The 17,935-nt window shown below is 41.6% G+C and overlaps 1 protein-coding gene across 3 annotated transcripts in view; it reads left to right on the top strand.

Moving 5' to 3' along the window:
• NEK11 (NIMA related kinase 11) overlaps positions 1-17,935 on the top strand; it is a 172,461-nt gene that overhangs the window by 29,514 nt on the left and 125,012 nt on the right. For 2 of the 3 annotated variants that reach the window (XM_030551096.1, XM_030551097.1), the window contains exon 2: positions 10,570-10,735. In XM_030551096.1, coding sequence (XP_030406956.1) covers positions 10,570-10,735 — 166 coding nt within the window. The remainder of the gene's footprint in view (positions 1-10,569; positions 10,736-17,935) is intronic. The other variant, XM_030551098.1, reaches the window with a different exon arrangement.

The raw sequence follows: 17,935 nt of genomic DNA on the forward strand, positions 1-17,935 counted from the left end.
AAAAAAAAATCCCAAGAGCCGGCAGCGGAGGAAAAAACAAAAACAACCTCCCCTCCCCAAAAAAGGAAAATAAACCAAGATCCACCAGAGCATAGGAAAAATAGTGGGGGCTGAGCTCCCACTGATAGCTCCACACCTGCCCCCCCCGCACCAGCTTTCCTTCACTGTGCCTCCACCTCCCCTGAGCTGGCTGCCATGTCCTGCTTCTCCTCCCCACTCCCTCCAGCTGATTAGCACAAGCCTTGGAGGGAGGTGTGAGGAGGAGGAATACAGCATGCTTGGGGAAGGGACGGGGCCAAGGCAGGGATTTGGGGAGGGATCCAATAGGGCAATGAGGGGGCAGGGCAAGAGTGAGGATTTGGGGAGGGATCTAATGGGGGAGGGGCGGGCGGGGTGGAGTTGGGGCGGTGGGGTGCAAGCCCCATCTGCCTGTGCACCAGAGGGCAAAATATCGGGACAGTCCCAAAAAAATTGGGACATCTGGTCACCCTACCAAGCAGTGCATGAAAACTGAAAATGTTTGTATTATACCTGTACTAAATTCGCTTTAAAAAATCCTAAACCCCTTCCTCCCCCCGCCCCCCAAAACAGAAGGACTAAACCATTCATTTAAAATAGAAGCAGTTTGATTGGATAGTAATCTTTATATTGGTTAGATTGCAGATAATTTACTGGAATTGTTGTGGAGAGATTCCTAACTCTCTTAACATCTTTATTTTAACATAATATAAAGCTATATATGAGAATGATCAAACCCATAAGTCAACAAGTAATGTAGCCAATTTATAATGCACAAACAGCATACACATCTAACCAATATCAAAATTCTGAACTGCTAAAACATTATCCCACCTCCCTTCTCTTTCAATCTCTTGTTATTTTCACTTGTAAATCTGTACTTTCCTTTATAGAAGAAATTAATTCCTCCCGTGAGATACAGAATTAATCGTTTTTGTAAAGAGGGGTACTCTTACAATGAATTTTCTGCTATACCAATTTGTCAGTCTGTATATGAAACATATGCACTCTTGTACCTTCTCAAGATTAATCTTTGTGACCAAGCAAGGACAACTGCAATCCATTTTTAAAGGACTTTCCCATTTGGTGATGAGAAATCATATAGTAAATCTAGTTTTGAGGTGGCTGTTAATTTATTATTCCATATACTGTAATTTCGATAACATTTTATAACACTTGACCTAGAAATGTCTAATATTAGAACACTGCCAAATAGAGGGTCAAAATTCTACCCTGATTTGCACAGTAGCAGAACACATTATTGTCCAATGCAGTGTATTTAAACATTGTACGCATTATTTTAAATCACTCTGGTTTTAGGTTAGTCTCACTAGCAGTTCTTATAGCATAGTTCCACGTGTTTGACTGTTGTCTCTCACAGAACATACTGTACATTTAACTCGTATGCTTGCACTCCCATCTGTTTGAAAAAACAAATGCATAATTAAGATAAGATAGCCTAAGTAACAATATATGGAGACTTGGTGGTTTTTGAGAGGTCACCACAGTATCACTGCTTTGTTGACCCCCTCTCCTTTTTCTGGAGTCCCTGATACACAGCAATTGGTCCCACCATCTGCAAACTGGCCAATATTTGTGCACTTAAGATTGAACTTATTGGTAGCCCTAGATGATCATAATATAAGAACCTGAATAGAAAATAACACAAACCTATTTTATAAGAGCGGTCTATTTAGTGGGGAAGGTTGGGAAGAAGGCTGGCTTGTGAATTTTATTTTGTTAGTCTATTTGCAATATTGCAATAGAGTAGTTTAAATAGTCTTTTTTCCTCGATTTTGTATCCTTGCTACTATAAAGTTTATTCAGGTTAGATCGCTCACCCTTTGTATTTTTACTGTCTACTTTTATGTTTTATTGACTTCATAGACCATAATTATTGCCCCAGTCATTTTATGTGAAATATTTTTGATTTCCCTATTCCCCCAGATAGAGTCTCCAGGCATTTATTATTTTCAATGATTTTGTAATATTTCTAGCATTATTCAAATAAAGCCATAGAGTTCATGCAAAGTGATAAAATAAAAAGGCCAACATTTTCCAACTTGGGTGCCTAAAATTTAGGCTCCTAAAGTCATATCTAGGCAACCTAAAAATGGCCTGATTTTTTTTTTTAGAAGTGCTGAGCACCCACAGATCCTATTAAATTCAGTGGGTGCTACAGGTATTCAGCACCTTTGAAAATCAGACTACTTTTATTTAGGCCTGAAGATATAGATATAGAAGCCTAACTTCAGGAACCCAAGTTTGAAAATTTGGCCAAAATTTCAATTTATAAATGCTTTTTATGAGTTTATTAAATTCATAAAAGTACATTATGGACACAACATTTTTTGAATTCTTATTTCATAATACAATGAAATTATGTTAGGTTATTGACTTTATTTAAACTATACTAAGATAGACGTATGTGAGTTCTGCTACAACTCCCCATATTGAAATCAAAATTATTCTGAAATGTAAAATATTTGTTGTGATTAGTTCACAGATCTGCAAGCTATGAGTAGTTTGTCTGTTTTAATATTAGGGTGGTATGAAACAAATGAACATCTGCTGTATGTGAGACTGAGATTTTGTTCAATTAAACCCTTTAATTATTTTGTCAAATATTCGTGTAGCTTGAACCATACTAGTTTATTAAATACATCCATTCTTGACATTAAAAGAGATGTATTTTTTCATTAAAGCAAACAAACTTACCCCGTCAATAATTCATGTTGCTGTTTAGTTTAGATGGAATGAAAAATACACTGGCTTTTTCCACCTAGACTTTTAAAATCACTTCTGATCCAATAAATCAAATTATATATTTTTTTTGGTGAGGCCATCAATGAAAACAGATACCAGATGGACTCTAAAATAGTGTAAATAGTATAAATAGACTGGGATTAAAAACCACTGTGTCATTTAGTCACTGTTAAAACTTAAAAATTCCCTTAGGGTGCCCATATCCTTGAGGGAAACCTTAGGATACCACCTCTGATTTTTTTGTTTGTTTGTTTAGGTCCCTCCTTGCCCCACATTAGCACTTTTTCAGCCAAGAAGCATTGGGCTGGCTCTGGCCTCATTTCAAAGCTTGCCAATGTAAGCCAGAAAGGGTTAGCTGTTGGGCAATATGCGGCAGTCTCTTTTCCCACGAGATGAGCATATTGTCTCCACAGCACTGTGAGTCCCAAGCAAGTCCAGGTGCAGTGCACTGCTAGTACTGGCCAGCTTCTATAATTCTATTGAGGGACAGGATTTTTTGAGAGTTTCCCCTGCTTGTTGTTTTCCACTGTACATCAGGTTGACCTCTGCTTTTAACCACATCTGGCAAACACAGCTTCATCTTGAACAATATATGTTGGCTGGAGAGGGTGAACAGAAAATGATAGAAAGGACTTTCTCCTCCCAGGTTATGACTGCATTTGAATACAGGACTTTTTCAATTTCAGCCAGCTCAGGATTGAGGTGGAGTAACAAAATACCAATAAATTGCCAGGTCAGGTTTATATTTATTATTTTGTACTCAATAAAAATTGCAGGAGTAACATACTTACCCAAGATGAATAGTTGATTCTTCACTTGATTATGCTTGCCTGATCCCAGTGCTACTATCAGATTGGTGAGGTTTCCCTGTAGTGCAACACTGGGAAGGGGACTGCTGAAGCCAATGAGGTGATTGATTCCTTAGGCCTTTGAAGAACCTTTACATACTGTCATAGTTCTCAATGATATATTTTCTAGTGCTTTGTCCTGTCTAGTTTTAAATGCCTCTAAGAATAGGGCTCCCACAGCCTTGAGGAAAATCATCCCACAATCTCTTAAAGATCTATGTCAGGAAAACTTTCCCTGATGTTTAGTGTAAAACTCCGTTTCAAAATTTCAACCGGTGACTCCAGTTTATATCCTCTTGTACTATGCTGTCTCTATTTAGTTTTATGCCCGTCAAAGATTAGTAGACTTATCAGGTATCTTGAACTAATCTAGATATGTATTACATGCAAAAAACTACCTTTAAAAAATATTAAGGCTACAGAGTCAAGCACTCCAAAATTGACACCCATATGAGTCGTCAGCAGAGTATGAACATTTGGGAACTATAAGAGGCTGAAGCGTGATGGAATCTTTGAAGATTTTAACTGCTAAATTCTAAGAAATCTCTACAGAGTATATGTCAACTATGATTTTTTTCAAAGGCTTATAGCTTGGCCAAATTTGGTTGGATTTTCATCAAATCATCAAAAGGCACATCCCTGATTTAAATGGAAAAAAAAAAGAAAGCCTCCTGCTGCTCCAAAAAATAGGTGTTAGAGCTTCTCAAAGAAAAGGTTGATAGAATTTTTTACACTTGGATGAATTTTTCTAAAAAATTCAGCTTGAGGCAGTTACCTAGCATGTAAAACTACAGCACAAACAGTTAGTTTGTCAAAGTTATAAGCAAGTGAAAAGGTCTGACAGCTGGAAGTGTTAGGCAGCCTCTTGAAGCAGTGCTACCAAACCTGCCTGTAATTAGTTCTGTACACTTTCCTTCACCAATCAATTATTCTGGCCCCTCAGTCATTCTTATTGCTCTTCTCTGAACTTCCACTAACTTCTCTTTAATTTTGGTAATGACCTAAATTCAAATTCCAGATGTGGGCTCACCAGATTCCTAAAGTGAAGGACTATTATCTCCCATCAAAATACATAATATGTGCATGGCAGGTGTTTCAAAGTGGATAATTTACAAATATTTCAGTTTGTCTGATTGCATCTTTTTTTAAATGGTTCATTGCTCGTGGATTTTCATCACCTGGACTGCAAGTATTAATGATGTACCATGTACTGTGTAAAGAACGAGTAGTACTTGTGGCACTGACTAATGTGTCTACCACTCTGAAACATGTACAGTGTGTAACTTGCACTTTAATTTAGACCAGCTTTATATTGGCAGTCAGCACCTTATAAAAAGAAGCACTTTGTTTTGTCTCCTTAGAAGTTCAAGGTTAGCAATTATTTTGCTAGAGGGTGGTACTATTTGACTGTAAGAAGTTTTGGGGGTGGTTTTTTTATATTCACTAACATTTCTTTTTTCCTAAGAGAAAAGCATACGAGGAGATGATAAATCCGCAAGGGTTGTCTAAGTTGAGAATTCTGATAGGCCTTCAGATCATGGAAGTATAGAAGATGTTTTTCCTTGCCTGGTAGGGTAGCCATTGCTTGTGCTATAAGTGTGGTGGTCTTGGAGATCCTGAGCACGTGAATGTGTACTGTCAGTGTTGATCAATGCAGATAGTCCACCACAAGATTTCTTAAATTCAAATCTACCAGCAGTGTATAGCTACATGTGTTTTTTGTAACTGATAAAAAGTAGAAGTGTACAGTTTCTTTCCTGGACTGAATTATGAATGTCTAACACCAAAAGTTTAGATGTTTGCAGATGCTTAAGCGTGGGAGTGTGAACCAAGCTTCTTCAACATTATGTCATAACTCTTTGTAAAAGTAGTTTTCTAGTTTTCTTTCCTCCTTTTATTTTGTGTTATGGAGCAACATAGTTAAGACTACATCAGACTTTTGCCTTTGGCAGAAACTTATACCTTCTTTGGAGTTGAAATAGTGGATTGCTTTAGGAAGAAGTAAAGTGGACAGAACTCCATGAGGGTGTGTGTGAATTTTGAGAGTATTTTGGTGCCTGGCAAGCATTCCTGGAAAAAGAAATAAACAGTAAAAATCACACTTTTTCAGAAATTTTGCATAGAATGCCTCATCAAATTTTATGTCCCTTTTACTCAAAACCCACACCACGCACCAACTTCAAAATTCATCCAAATGTCAACCACTCCCTCTTTTGAATTACAACCCAGGACTTTCTGAAATCTTTTGGCCCTTCCAGTCAAAAATGACAATTTCTACTTAAGTAAAAAGAGCATGAAAAAGAAGCTGCTAAATTGGAGAGGGAAAGAGAAAGAGAGAGATTTTGCCTAGTAGCGGATTTAGAGTTAGTCGGCCCCTGTGCTCAGCTTCATTTTTGGGGCCCCTTCTTGGGACCCAGCCAAGAAAAAGAACATTCTCTCTTATCTCCCTCCCTGCCCCCGTTTTTTCATTCTTTTTTTCTTCCTCCTCCTCCAATAAGTAATAGGAAGTAAATGAAAATAAAACGAGGTACCTTGATTGTTTTTGTAGTCTAACTTATTTTTCCACAGGCCACTTGAAAATCGCTGAGGGTTTTGGTGGACCACTTAATAATCTTTCCAAATACTGTTTCTACCATTAGCTAACTATTGTAAAGCACTTTGGATAAGAGCATTTTATAAAAAAAAATGTAAAAAAATGTTGGGGTGCGGAGTTTGGCCAGGACTTAGGGTACTGGAGGGGGCTTAGGACTGGGAATGCAGAGTCTTGGAGGAAGTTAGGCTGCAGGAGCAGGCTGGGGTTTGGAGTTCAGGGTCTGGCCAGGAGTTAGGGTGTAGGAGGGGGCACAGGGTTGGGACAGGAGGTTGGAGTGTGGAGCGCTTATCTAGAGCAGCTCCTATCTGGTGCAAGGGATGCAGGTGGGAATGTGTGTGTATGTGCGGGGGACGGGCTGCAGGAGCTCCCGTTTGTGCTCAGAGTGGGGGTGGTGTGGGGGTGCAGGAGTCAGGGAGGGCAGGGGGCTGGGGATGTGTTTGGGGATGGTGCAGGAGTCAGGGCTGGGGGTGCAGAGTCTGGTCAGGAGTTAGGATGCAGGAGGGGGCTCAAGGTTGGGGCAGGAGTGGGCACAGGGTTGGGGCAAGAGGTTGGGGCATGGATTACATACCTGGAGCAGCTCCTATTTGGTGTAAGTGGGAATGTGTGTGTGTGTGGGGAGGGGGCTGCAGAAACTCCCATTTGTGCTCAGGGTGGGGGTGGGGCATGTGGGGGTTGCAGGAGTCAAGGCTTGTGGGGACTGGGTATGTGTGGGGGGTGCAGGAGTCAGGAAGGGCAGGGGGCTGGAGCCGTGAGGGTGCTCCCAGCCCCTTGCCGTGAGCGGTTCACATCGGAGGGGGTATATGTAGGGGAGTGAGGGGGCCACACCTTTGCTCCGCCCTGCTCCCACCTCTTCTCCGCCTCCTTCCCCGAGCGTGCTGTGGCCCTACTCCTCCCCCTCCCTCCTGGAGCGACCTGAGTGCCAGTAAACAGCTGTTCGGCAGCGGGGGCAGCACTGAGAGGGAGTGGGAGGGGTGGGAACATGGCATGCTTGGGGGAGGAGGCAGGGAAGGGGGGAGCTTGGCTGTCTGTGAGTGCAGGCAGAGCCTGCAGCAGGAGCCCCAGGAGCTGGCAGGACCAAATTTCTGCCCCCACAGCTTCCTGGCTCTGGGGTCCCCTGTCGTTGGCAGGCTCAGTGCCAGGGCACCCTGTGTTTCATTGTAAATCCACCTCTGATTTTGACCATCAAAATAATCTTTGGTTAGAGGGATAAGCACTGGGCTGGGAACCAGATGACTACAAGTTCAAGTCTTCCTTCTTTCATGGACTGGTTTTAATAATTTTCTATTTTCTTCACAGTCATTATTGAGCAAGCCCTTATATGCCTATCTTAGGAATAAGGCAAGTATTATTTCCCCCCATTTTACAGATCATACAACTGAGGATCTTAGTTGCAAAACACCACCTCTGGCAGGGAATAGTATTTAGGTTGTTACTGTTGCGGAACCAAAGCTTATCCATTTAGCTACACTGCATCTCAAAAAGTTTAGGCTAAAGCTATATGGTTGGTTTAACTCTTTCTAAAATGGGAGTCCCAGTCTACACCCTTCACTATCACCCTCAGGTCTGACTCTTGTCCCCTCTGCATTCCAGTTAGGCAGTTTACATTCCTCCACTTTGCATAAGAGCCAGCAGCAGGAACAATGAGAGCACAGGAGAAACAGTGTCCCAGCTCTTGATTCCAGTGCCCTGCTCCACAGGGGCCGCAATTGCAGGGAACATCCTGCTCTGTTTCTACACTCTGGAATGGGCATGCTTATTAGCATGTAGAGTTTAGCTGCCAAATTCTAACAAGACTCTACTGGGCATGTGCAAACTGTGATTTTTTTTGAAGGCTTATAACTTGGTCAAATTTGCATAGTTTTTCACAGGAACATGATCAATCGTACATTGTTGGTGCCATTCTGTCTCCCCTGCCAAATTTTACGTCAAAGTATGGAGGTGCTAGAGCCTCTTAAAATGCAATTCTAATAATTTTGATAACATATGGAATACAGTATATTTCCCCCTGTCCTTGTTCTTGGAAATGGCTCCATTCTTTTTGCCAAAACTTTCTAAAATATTCAGCCTGAGGCAGACAGCTGGCATTGAAAATGTCAGCCCAAAATGTTAGTCTGGCAAATAACAAACAACTGAACAGAGTGTGTTTTATAATGGAAAGTTGGGCAAGCTTAACTAGAGATAGAACTATATGCTCATGATATATGCCTTCCCTGTATAATACACTTTATGCACAGTAACTCTAACTGGTATGTTTAATGTAGGCCAGGCCACTGTTTAGAGCTGATTTATTTACCATTTCTTGTTGTTTCTTTTCTGATTGTTAAAAAGAAATTAAACGTTATTCCTCGAGACTGTCATCTGTTTTCTTTACCAGAATCCTGATGAGTTTGAGCTAATTTCCTTGACACTTTATTACCAATTCAAAAAGGCTGCTTTGCAGAAAGTATCTCCAAGTGTCTTTTTTATATTAAACATAGAAAAATCAAACATTTTATATGTATATAATGTGTGTGTGTGTGTATCTACCCACACATACTTATAGTATAAGTAAATTTAATCTTGATTGCTTTACAAAATTTTGTTTCCCAAATGCAAGCAAGTTGCCAATTCTGGATCTGAATTAGCATTGTATAGTAGTAAACCAGTAGCTCATTTATAAAAGTACAGCTTCTTGATTTGCTGCTCTGTGGTTGAATTTTAATAAGACAAACATCTGCCAGTTGTCTGACAGTTAATGGCAGCATCAAAATCACTGAGTGCCTAAGGTGACAAGTTACCTTGACATGTCAGGTTTTTATTGCTGTCCTTGGCATTTAAGGATCATGTATTAAGTGATATTTAATGAAGACTCATTCTGTTTGTCAGTTCCATGACATGATCTGTGTGACAGAAGTAATAATGTCTTGATGTCAACTTAAGATGAGAAGATTGCAGTAGATATTACCTGTCTTAATAGCACAGAATTAGTTTGAGGCGATGTAGGCAAATCAGATTGCATGTTTTATCATCAGGCTGCCAGATAGGGCTTAGGTAAGTTTACATGAAAATTCATGCATTGTTACTCAGTAATTGATGGGTTCTGTTTGGGGGGAAAAATCACTTATGGGGATTTACTACATTCACTCCTCAGAGCAAGTGAATTTCTCTAGTTTTGTAAAATTCTATTACTGTCATGTTTAACTACTGCAACTTTACAAACATGCAGCAGTGAACAGCAAATTATTTTAAAAAAACAATATGAAGACATAATTTCAGCTTGGAATATACCTTTAATTTATTCAGAAGTCGCTGGAAATTAATAATTTTGCTTTAATAAAATACAGTCATTTTCTCCATGTGCTCAAAAGGCTTCTTCAGATACAAATCAGCATTGTATATTCTCTGGTTCCTAGTTCAAGTGTATGAAAATGCACAACTTGTTTGATACACATACATTTCTTTCTTAAATCCTAGTAAGAGGAATAGTCACGTCTATAGTGCCTGTCATCACAAAATGTTTTCCAAATATTGATTGTTTCATAACACTCTGGAAGTAGATAGAGATGGGTCTGAGTGCCAAAATCCAGCCATGCATACATACATGCATAGCCCTTTACATATATGCATAGCTCCATTGATTTTACAGGATTGGAGAAGTTTAGGTCCTCCAGAACCAATCTTTGACCCCAAAGTTTGGTAATTTTGAATGTGGAGTTTTGCTTCGAACCCTGTAGTCAGTATTCATACTTCTTAGTTTGTCAGGGTTCAGGTCCTGCCCAGTCTTTAGTTCGTATTATTATCCCGATTTCATAAATGGGAAGACTGAGGCATACAAAAGATAAAGTGACTTCCTTACGCTCACATAGCAAGGCAGTAGCAGAACTGTGAATACAAGCCAGATCTTGTGACTCCCTATTTAATGTTTAAATCTCTAATTTATGTTGCTTCTCAATAGTGTTTATAAAATCTAATATCTGTTTTTTCCTCTGTACATTCGATATTATATGATAGGCCATAATAGTGAAAGTATGTCAAGAAAAAAATAGTACAATATAAGTTACTGAGCAAAAGTATTTTCTTAAATATTGCTGGATTGGCAAAAATATTATTTTGCAAATACACCTGAGATCATGTGCAATGGTATTGGACCATTTTAATATCTAGCATGTTTGCCAGCATTTTACTGTAGTGTCTTTATATTTACTTGATATAGTCTGATAACTTCACATTGCAAAGCCAGATCAAACTAATTCCAGTTAAATGTTTGGTATTAAGATGTCATGGTAGGAAACTATAACTGTGGTTGAAGCTTTATTTGATTTTATATATTGCTGCTTTTATCAACTTGAGGGATCTTTTTTCCAGAAAGGTTCTGAAGGAAATCTCTGTTGGAGACCTCAAGCCCAATGAAACAGTTGAAGCAAATCTAGAAGCACAACTACTCTCCAAGCTAGATCACCCAGCCATTGTCAAGTTTTATGCAAGCTTTGTGGAACAAGAGAGTTTCTGCATCATCACTGAATACTGTGAGGTAAGACTTCTTGTAAATTATTGTGAACAAATTACAGGCAGTGTGTTTCTCAAAATAGGCCTTTTAGAAGACTTAATTCATAACATTATTTATTTACAGTGTCATCTGCTATTTAGTAGGCACATTTAGATGGTCCTGATCTGTGGAGCTCATAGACTAAGGATAAAATGAGTAGACTGGTATCAGGGGAAGGGGAATAACAATAGGTAATTTAAATGCAAGCCAGTTTAATTCACTGTAGGCAGCGTAACAGAAGTTGGTCTTTAAGAGGGGACTTAAATGTGGATAGAGTAGGGGGCTGTATGGAAAAAGGCATGGAGGTCTGACAAATGGGCAGATGAAGCCAGGAGTGCTGGCAGAGTGGAGGGAATGGGGGAGGATATTATTAAACTTGCTAAGAGAGGATAAATAGAAAGGGCCAGAGTTATGTAGCATTTTAAAGGTGGTGACAAAAAACTTCAATTTGATATGTTGAATAGGAAACCAGTGGAGGGATTCAAAGAGGGGAGTTACATGATCAAACCAATAGGAAAGGAAAATGAGTTTAGTAGCAGTATTTGCATGGACTGAAAGCGGGGTTTTGTTTGTATGTGGGAGGCCAGTGTGGAGAGGATGCTATGGTAGTATAAAGCAGAGTATAAACTGGGGGCCTGAATGAGACATTTGGCTGTGAGGATAGACACACAACTTGCTTGTCCATTACAAAGGATGTTCCTAATTTTTAAATACAACTATATTTCTACTTCACACAGACTTGCTATTGCACTTCTATTATAATAATTTATGGAAAGTGCAAAATTCTGATGTGAATCATACAACATTTTAAGCTTCTGTTCCCATTTTTTGTGAATCCCACATGTGGTCCATAGCAGGCTGAAAGACATAGATAAAATGTATTGTGAGGCTTTAATATGAAATTGTAAAAAAAAAACAAAAAAAAACCACCCAAGCCCAACCTTTTAATATTCTTCCAAAATTTTCCATCCAACTCAAAATGTGCAGCTATCCTGGATACTTTTTTCTATAACTTGGCTGTTACAGTCTGGCTAGTATCACAAATGGATTTTGTGCTGGCAAATCACATTGTTGCAAGCACCCAAATTTGGTCTTAACAATTAAGAAAATAAAATTCCATAGAATGAAAAATTAATTCACTCCTTAAAGTAACTTTAATAATTAACTGTTCTTTTATTTTTGGACTGTTCAAGTTTGTTCTGGAAACGACATAATTTTTTCAAAGTTGTGAGACAGTGAATAACTATCACTCTGTTAATCCAACATGTGTTACAAAAGGACTCTGGTAAGTTGCAAATAACACTTGACGGGGCATTTCATTATGGTCAGATACCCATGGAATTGACGTATGAAATTAGGGAAAGGTAAAGTCCAGGGCCTAGATTCTTTCCTGCATTAGGGCTACTTTTTACTGTGCTGCTGGTGCAAAGTGGCCCTAAAGCCAAATTAACCACAGACACATCATACCAAAATAGGGCCTTTCTCTTCCTCTAATGCTGTAGAGCCTGCATAATGGCTCCTATACCCAGACCTTCCCTCGAGTGGGTATAGTGAGAATGGCTGAGGGAAAAGGGCATGGCAGGGACTCCCCTGCTCCCAGGCAATCACCAGCTGCAGTAACATGCCCTTCAGGTTATATGGAACCTGGGCAAGCAAAAGCAGCCTTCAGGCTGTTCTAATGTGCACGAGAAAACCAGAAAATGTACTTCTATATGTACTTAGTTCTGATACATCTTTCTATATGTAATGGCATACAGAGCTTTTCACCTAAAATTAGTCTGTTTAAATCCTGCCTACATTAATGGTGAGCAAAATTTGCTGTCACCTGATGCGTGTTTGGAAGCTTACTGTGTTCTATGTCCAGTTTCTAATGCCCAGAACTACTTCCACAATTGGCAGTAATTGGTACCCTAGCTGGCAGTTTAAGAAGAAAGACCAAGCATTAAGTTAACATGGGAAAATGAGTTACCCCTTGTTCTATTTCCTCCAAACTACTGTGGCTTTGAACCTTGCTGATGGAACAGTGCAGTGCAAGCCTCCTGTGCAGCTGCCTGATGCTGTGCCAGTTCTGTGAATAACAGTCTGGCACTTTTCATCAGCGCTAACAACACTCGCAATTATAGAAGAGAAGTGTATGTGTTCTGGTTTGTTTTTGTAGACTTCTCTGGTGGGTGATCCATTTCAAATATTTTAAGGCAATATAAAAGCAGTCATGTCAATCTGATTTCAAACAAAAGTACCAAGATGAACCTCTGATTCTATTTTGTGGCCTAAAACTGGACATCAGTGAAATATAATTCTTAAAAACAATAATGGATTAATTCCCCTAAATGACCTATGATTTTTTTAATACAGCAATGAAATGTAAAACATAAGTCATTACATTCTTAAAATAAGAATAACTTCTCATGTCCTTTCTTCAGTGTAGTTTCAGTTCAGCCTGAAATACACATTCCCTAAGGATAATTAGCAACTGTAGTCACGAATACCTGTTCATATTATCAATCAAAAAAGCAAATCCCGTTTCAAAATAGTTATAACTGCATGTTATACAATATTCATGAAATTTAAATGTCTGAAGTAGCTTGACATCTTCCTTGTCCTTCACTTTATTTCCTTCTCTCCTGAACATTAATATACTGACCTTCCCAAACACAAAATAGGAAGAGTGAACTTTTTCAGGGTTTCCTGGCAACAACATTTCAGACTTGTTTTTCTTGAGTATTTTTTCTTAAGGTACTTACCTTTTCCACAGAATCAAGCTTAGAACAATTTGTAGGTCATTGGAGCCAATCTTTTAAGGGTTAGGGCTGAACATTATTTCAAAATGGTTGAGGGCCGCAATCAGCACTGTAGGGCTGATTCTGTGCCCACTTCCGCTCACTATGCATTGCTCAGACCACACATAGGGAGTAGAAACCATGTACAAGCCTCCTGCCTGGAGTCCCCCAACATGGATGAGTACCCAATAGGTATGGAACTCCTCAGCTCCTATGCTTTCCCTGATGTAGAGACATATTGGTGGGAAGGGTTATGTTAGAACAGGGAGGAGGAGTGGCTGGAGCACAGTCCACTGTGGTAATCCCTGTCAGGTGTATGGTCCTTTTGGGACCATAACCAGCTGGTACAAGTTAGAACAGGCACTTTGGAGTGGGGTAGGGAATCAAGGAGCTGTCACTGGTTGTGAGTTCTGAGCTTCTTTTCTCCCTTTTCTGGACTAGTCTGGGTGGCTCCATGGGATAAGTGAACTATCCTTTTCTAGGTACAACACTAAGCTCAGGCAGAGCCCATCTAGCTACCCTGTGGAGAAACAGGTAACAGAGAAATTGGTACTACTATCTCTTACCTCCCCAGCTAGATAGCAGGTGCCACCAGGGAAGCTGCTGAGCAGCTGGAACAGCAAAGGGACAGCAGGTGTTCAGCAGGGCTGCCCAGAGGGGGTGGGGGGGCAAGTGGGGCAATTTGTCCCAGGCCCTGCAGGGGCCCCCACGAGAATTTAGTATTCTCTAGTATTGCAACTTTTTTGTAATGGAAGGGGCCCCTGAAGTTGCTTTGCCCCAGGCCCTCTGAATCCTCTGGGCAGCCCTGGTGTTCAGTGCTCCTCCCAGCTCACAGCAGAGCTGCTTTTGGGGCTACATGGGAGGCAGGGATTCTACCTCCTCATGTTGTGAATCGGTTGACTCACATCAGTTTTAAAACTGCAGGACATAGTTAAGGAATATATTTTCAATTCCTAATCAAATGCAAATATTCTTAACACAGTGGCTCTTGCAGGCCACAATTTAGAACCTCAAGGACTACAAGTTTGGACACTACTGTTGTAGGCTAAATGACTCCCATTCCCAGGGAAGCTTGTGGGAGCTGGATTGGAGTGATACAAAAGGAGGGTGATCTGCTTTGCCTGGAGTGATTGTGGCTGCAGCATCAAGTTTTGGGGGCTTGGGAAAAACAGGGAATACCAAAGAGATCCTCAAGATTTTGACTAGAGAGGAGAAATTGCATAATTCAAGATAACCATCTGACTTGTAACATTCTATTATCTATATTCTTAATCACCACTGTGGAATAAGAATGAAGCACTGTCTATTTTCCTCTAGTATCTCATTGTAATCTCCACCCAATACTTGCAATTAAAGTAGCTATGGTGTAGGCAAAGATCTATGTATCTTATAAATTGATTGCAAAGGTGTAGATTGACAATGAAGTAGAATTATATGAACAGAAGGAATTTGTGACAATTATCCCTGGTTAGAATGGACAACCCCTAATTTTTGACCATAGCTATTTTTCCAGAATAGTTGAATGATAAATGTAAATATTGAAATTTTGAGTAATAGAAGATTAGGATTGGAAGAAACCTCAGGAAGTCATCTAGTCCAACCTCCTGCTCAAGGCAGGACCAACCCCAACTACATCATCCCAGCCAGGGCTTTCTCAAGCCAGGCCTTAAAAACCTCACTAGTTAATCCATTCCAGTGCTTCACCACCCTCCTAGTGAAATAGTTTTTCCTAATATCCAACCTAGACCTTCCACACTGCAACTTGAGACCATTGCTCCTTGTTCTGTCATCTGCCACCACTGAGAACAGCCTAGCTCCATCCTCTTTGGAACCCTCCTTCAGGAAGTTGAAGGCTGCTATCAAATCCCTCCTCATTCTTCCCTTCTGCAGACTAAATAAGCCCAGTTTCGTCTACCTCACCTCCATAAGTGTCAACTCTGTGGGTGCTCCAAGGCTGGAGCACCCACGGGGAAAAAATGGTGGGTGCTGAGTACCCACCAGCAGCCTCCCTATTAGCTGATCCTCACCCCCCCCAGTGCCTCCTGCCTGCTGGCAGGCCATATGAATCAGAGCCTCCCACCTACCACGATCAGCTGTTTTGCGGCGTGCAGGAAGCTTGGTGGGGAGGAGCAAGGAGGCGGTGTGCCTGGGGGAGGGAGCGGAAGTGGGCAGAAAGAGGTGGCGCAGAGATGGAGTGGGGGCCTGAAGAGGCAGGGTGGGAGTGGGGCCTTGGGAATGGGTGGAGTGGGGGCAGAACCTGGGGCAGAGCCAGGGGTTGAGCACCCCCTGGCACTTCGGAAAGTCAGCGCCTGTGCTCTCCTCCTATGTGTCTCAGCCTCCTAATCATTTTCGTTGCCCTCTGCTGGACTCTCTCCAATTTGTCCATACCCTTTCTGTTGGGGGTAGGCCCAAAATTGGATGCAGTACTCCAGATATGGCCTCACCAGTGCCAAATAGAGGGGAATAATCACTTCCCTTGATCTGCTGGCAGTGCTTCTAATAATCAGGGCCGGCTCTAGCCATTTTGCCGCCCCAAGCACAACAGCACACCGCAGGGGGTGCTCTGCCGCTCGCCGGTCCTGTGGCTCCGGTGGATCTCCCGCAGATGTGGCTGCGGAGGGTCCGCTGGTCCCACAGCTCCGGTGGACCTCCCGCAGGCATGCCTGCGGATGCTCCACTGGAGTTGCGGGACCAGCAAACCCTCCGCAGGCAGGCCTGTGGGAGGTCCACCGGAGCCGCCTGCCGCCCTCCTGGCAACCGGCAGAGCGCCCCCCAGGGCATGCCGCCCCAAGCACGCGCTTGGCGTGCTGGGGCCTGGAGCTGGCCCTGCTACTAATGCAGTCCAATATGCTGTTAGCCTTCTTGGCAACAAGCGCATGCTGTTGATTCATATCTAGCTTCTCATCCACTGTAATCCCCAGGTCCTTTTCTGCAGAACTGCTACTTAGCCAGTCAGTCCCCAGCCTGTAGCAGTGCATGGGATTCTTCCATCCTAAGTGCAGGACTCTGCACTTGTCCTTGTTGAACCTGGATGAACCTCATCAGATTTCTTTTGGCCCAGAATGTCAAGCACACTGGGAGGGAAAGGTTTGGAGAGGAGAAATTGCATAATTCAAGATAATTGCATAATTCAAATCCTCCAATTTGTCTAGGTCACTCTGGACTTTATCCCTACTCTCCAGCACAGGGGTCGGCAACCTTTCAGAAGTGGTGTGCCGAGTCTTCATTTATTCACTCTAGTTTAAGGTTTCATGTGCCAGCTATACATTTTAATGTTTTTAGAAGGTCTCTTTCTATACGTCTATAATACATAGCTAAACTATTGTTGTATGTACAGTAAATAGGGTTTTAAAAATGTTTAAGAAGCTTCATTTAAAATTAAATTAAAATGCAGATGGCCGGTGGCCAGGACCCAGGCAGTGTGAGTGCCACTGAAAATCAGCTTGCATGCCGCCTTTGGCACATGTGCCATAAGTTGCCTACCCCTGCTCCAGCATATCTACCTCTCCTCCAAGCTTAGTGTCATCTGCGAACTTGCAGAGGGTGCAATCCATCCCATCATTCAGATAATTGATGAAGATGTTGAACAAAACCAGCCCCAGGACCTACCCCTGGAGCACTCTGCTTGATAGTGGCTGTCAACTAGACATTGAGTCATTGATCACTACCTGTTGAGCCCAACAATCTAGCCAGCTTTCTATCCACCTTATAGTTCATTCATCCAATACATACTTTTTTAAATTTGCTAACAAGAATACTGCGGGAGACCGTATCAAAAGCTTTGCTCAGGTCAAGATATATCATGTTCATCGCTTTCCCCATATCCACAGAGCCAGTTATCTCATCATAGAAGGCAATCAGATTGGTCAGGCATGATTTTCCCTTGGTGAATCCATGTTGATTGTTCCTGATCACCTTGCTCTCCTCCAAGTGCTTCAAAATGGATTCCTTGAGGACCTGCTCCATGATTTTTCCAGGGCCTGAGGTGAGACTCATCTGTAGTCCCCTGGATTCTCTTTCTTCTCTTTTTAAAAGATATGTACTATATTTTCCGTTTTCCAATCATCCAGGACCTCCCCCACTCACCACGAGTTTTCAAAGATAATGGCCAATGGCTTTGCAATCACATCAGCCGACTCTCTCTGCATCCTCGGATGCATTAGATCCAGCCCCATGGACTTGTGCACGTCCAGATTTTCTAAATAACTTTAACTTGTTCTTTCACCAATGAGGGCTGCTCACCTCCTCCCCACACTGTGCTGCCCAGTGCAGAAGTCTGGGAGCTGACCTTGTCTATGAAGACCGAGGCAAAAAAAGCATTGAGTACTTCAGCTTTTTCCACATCATCTGTCAGTAGGTTGCCTCTCCCATTCGGTAAGGGTCCCACACTTTCCCTGACCACCTT

This window comes from Gopherus evgoodei, chromosome 2 (genome assembly GCF_007399415.2).
Source record: "Gopherus evgoodei ecotype Sinaloan lineage chromosome 2, rGopEvg1_v1.p, whole genome shotgun sequence".
Lineage (NCBI taxonomy): Eukaryota > Metazoa > Chordata > Testudines > Testudinidae > Gopherus > Gopherus evgoodei.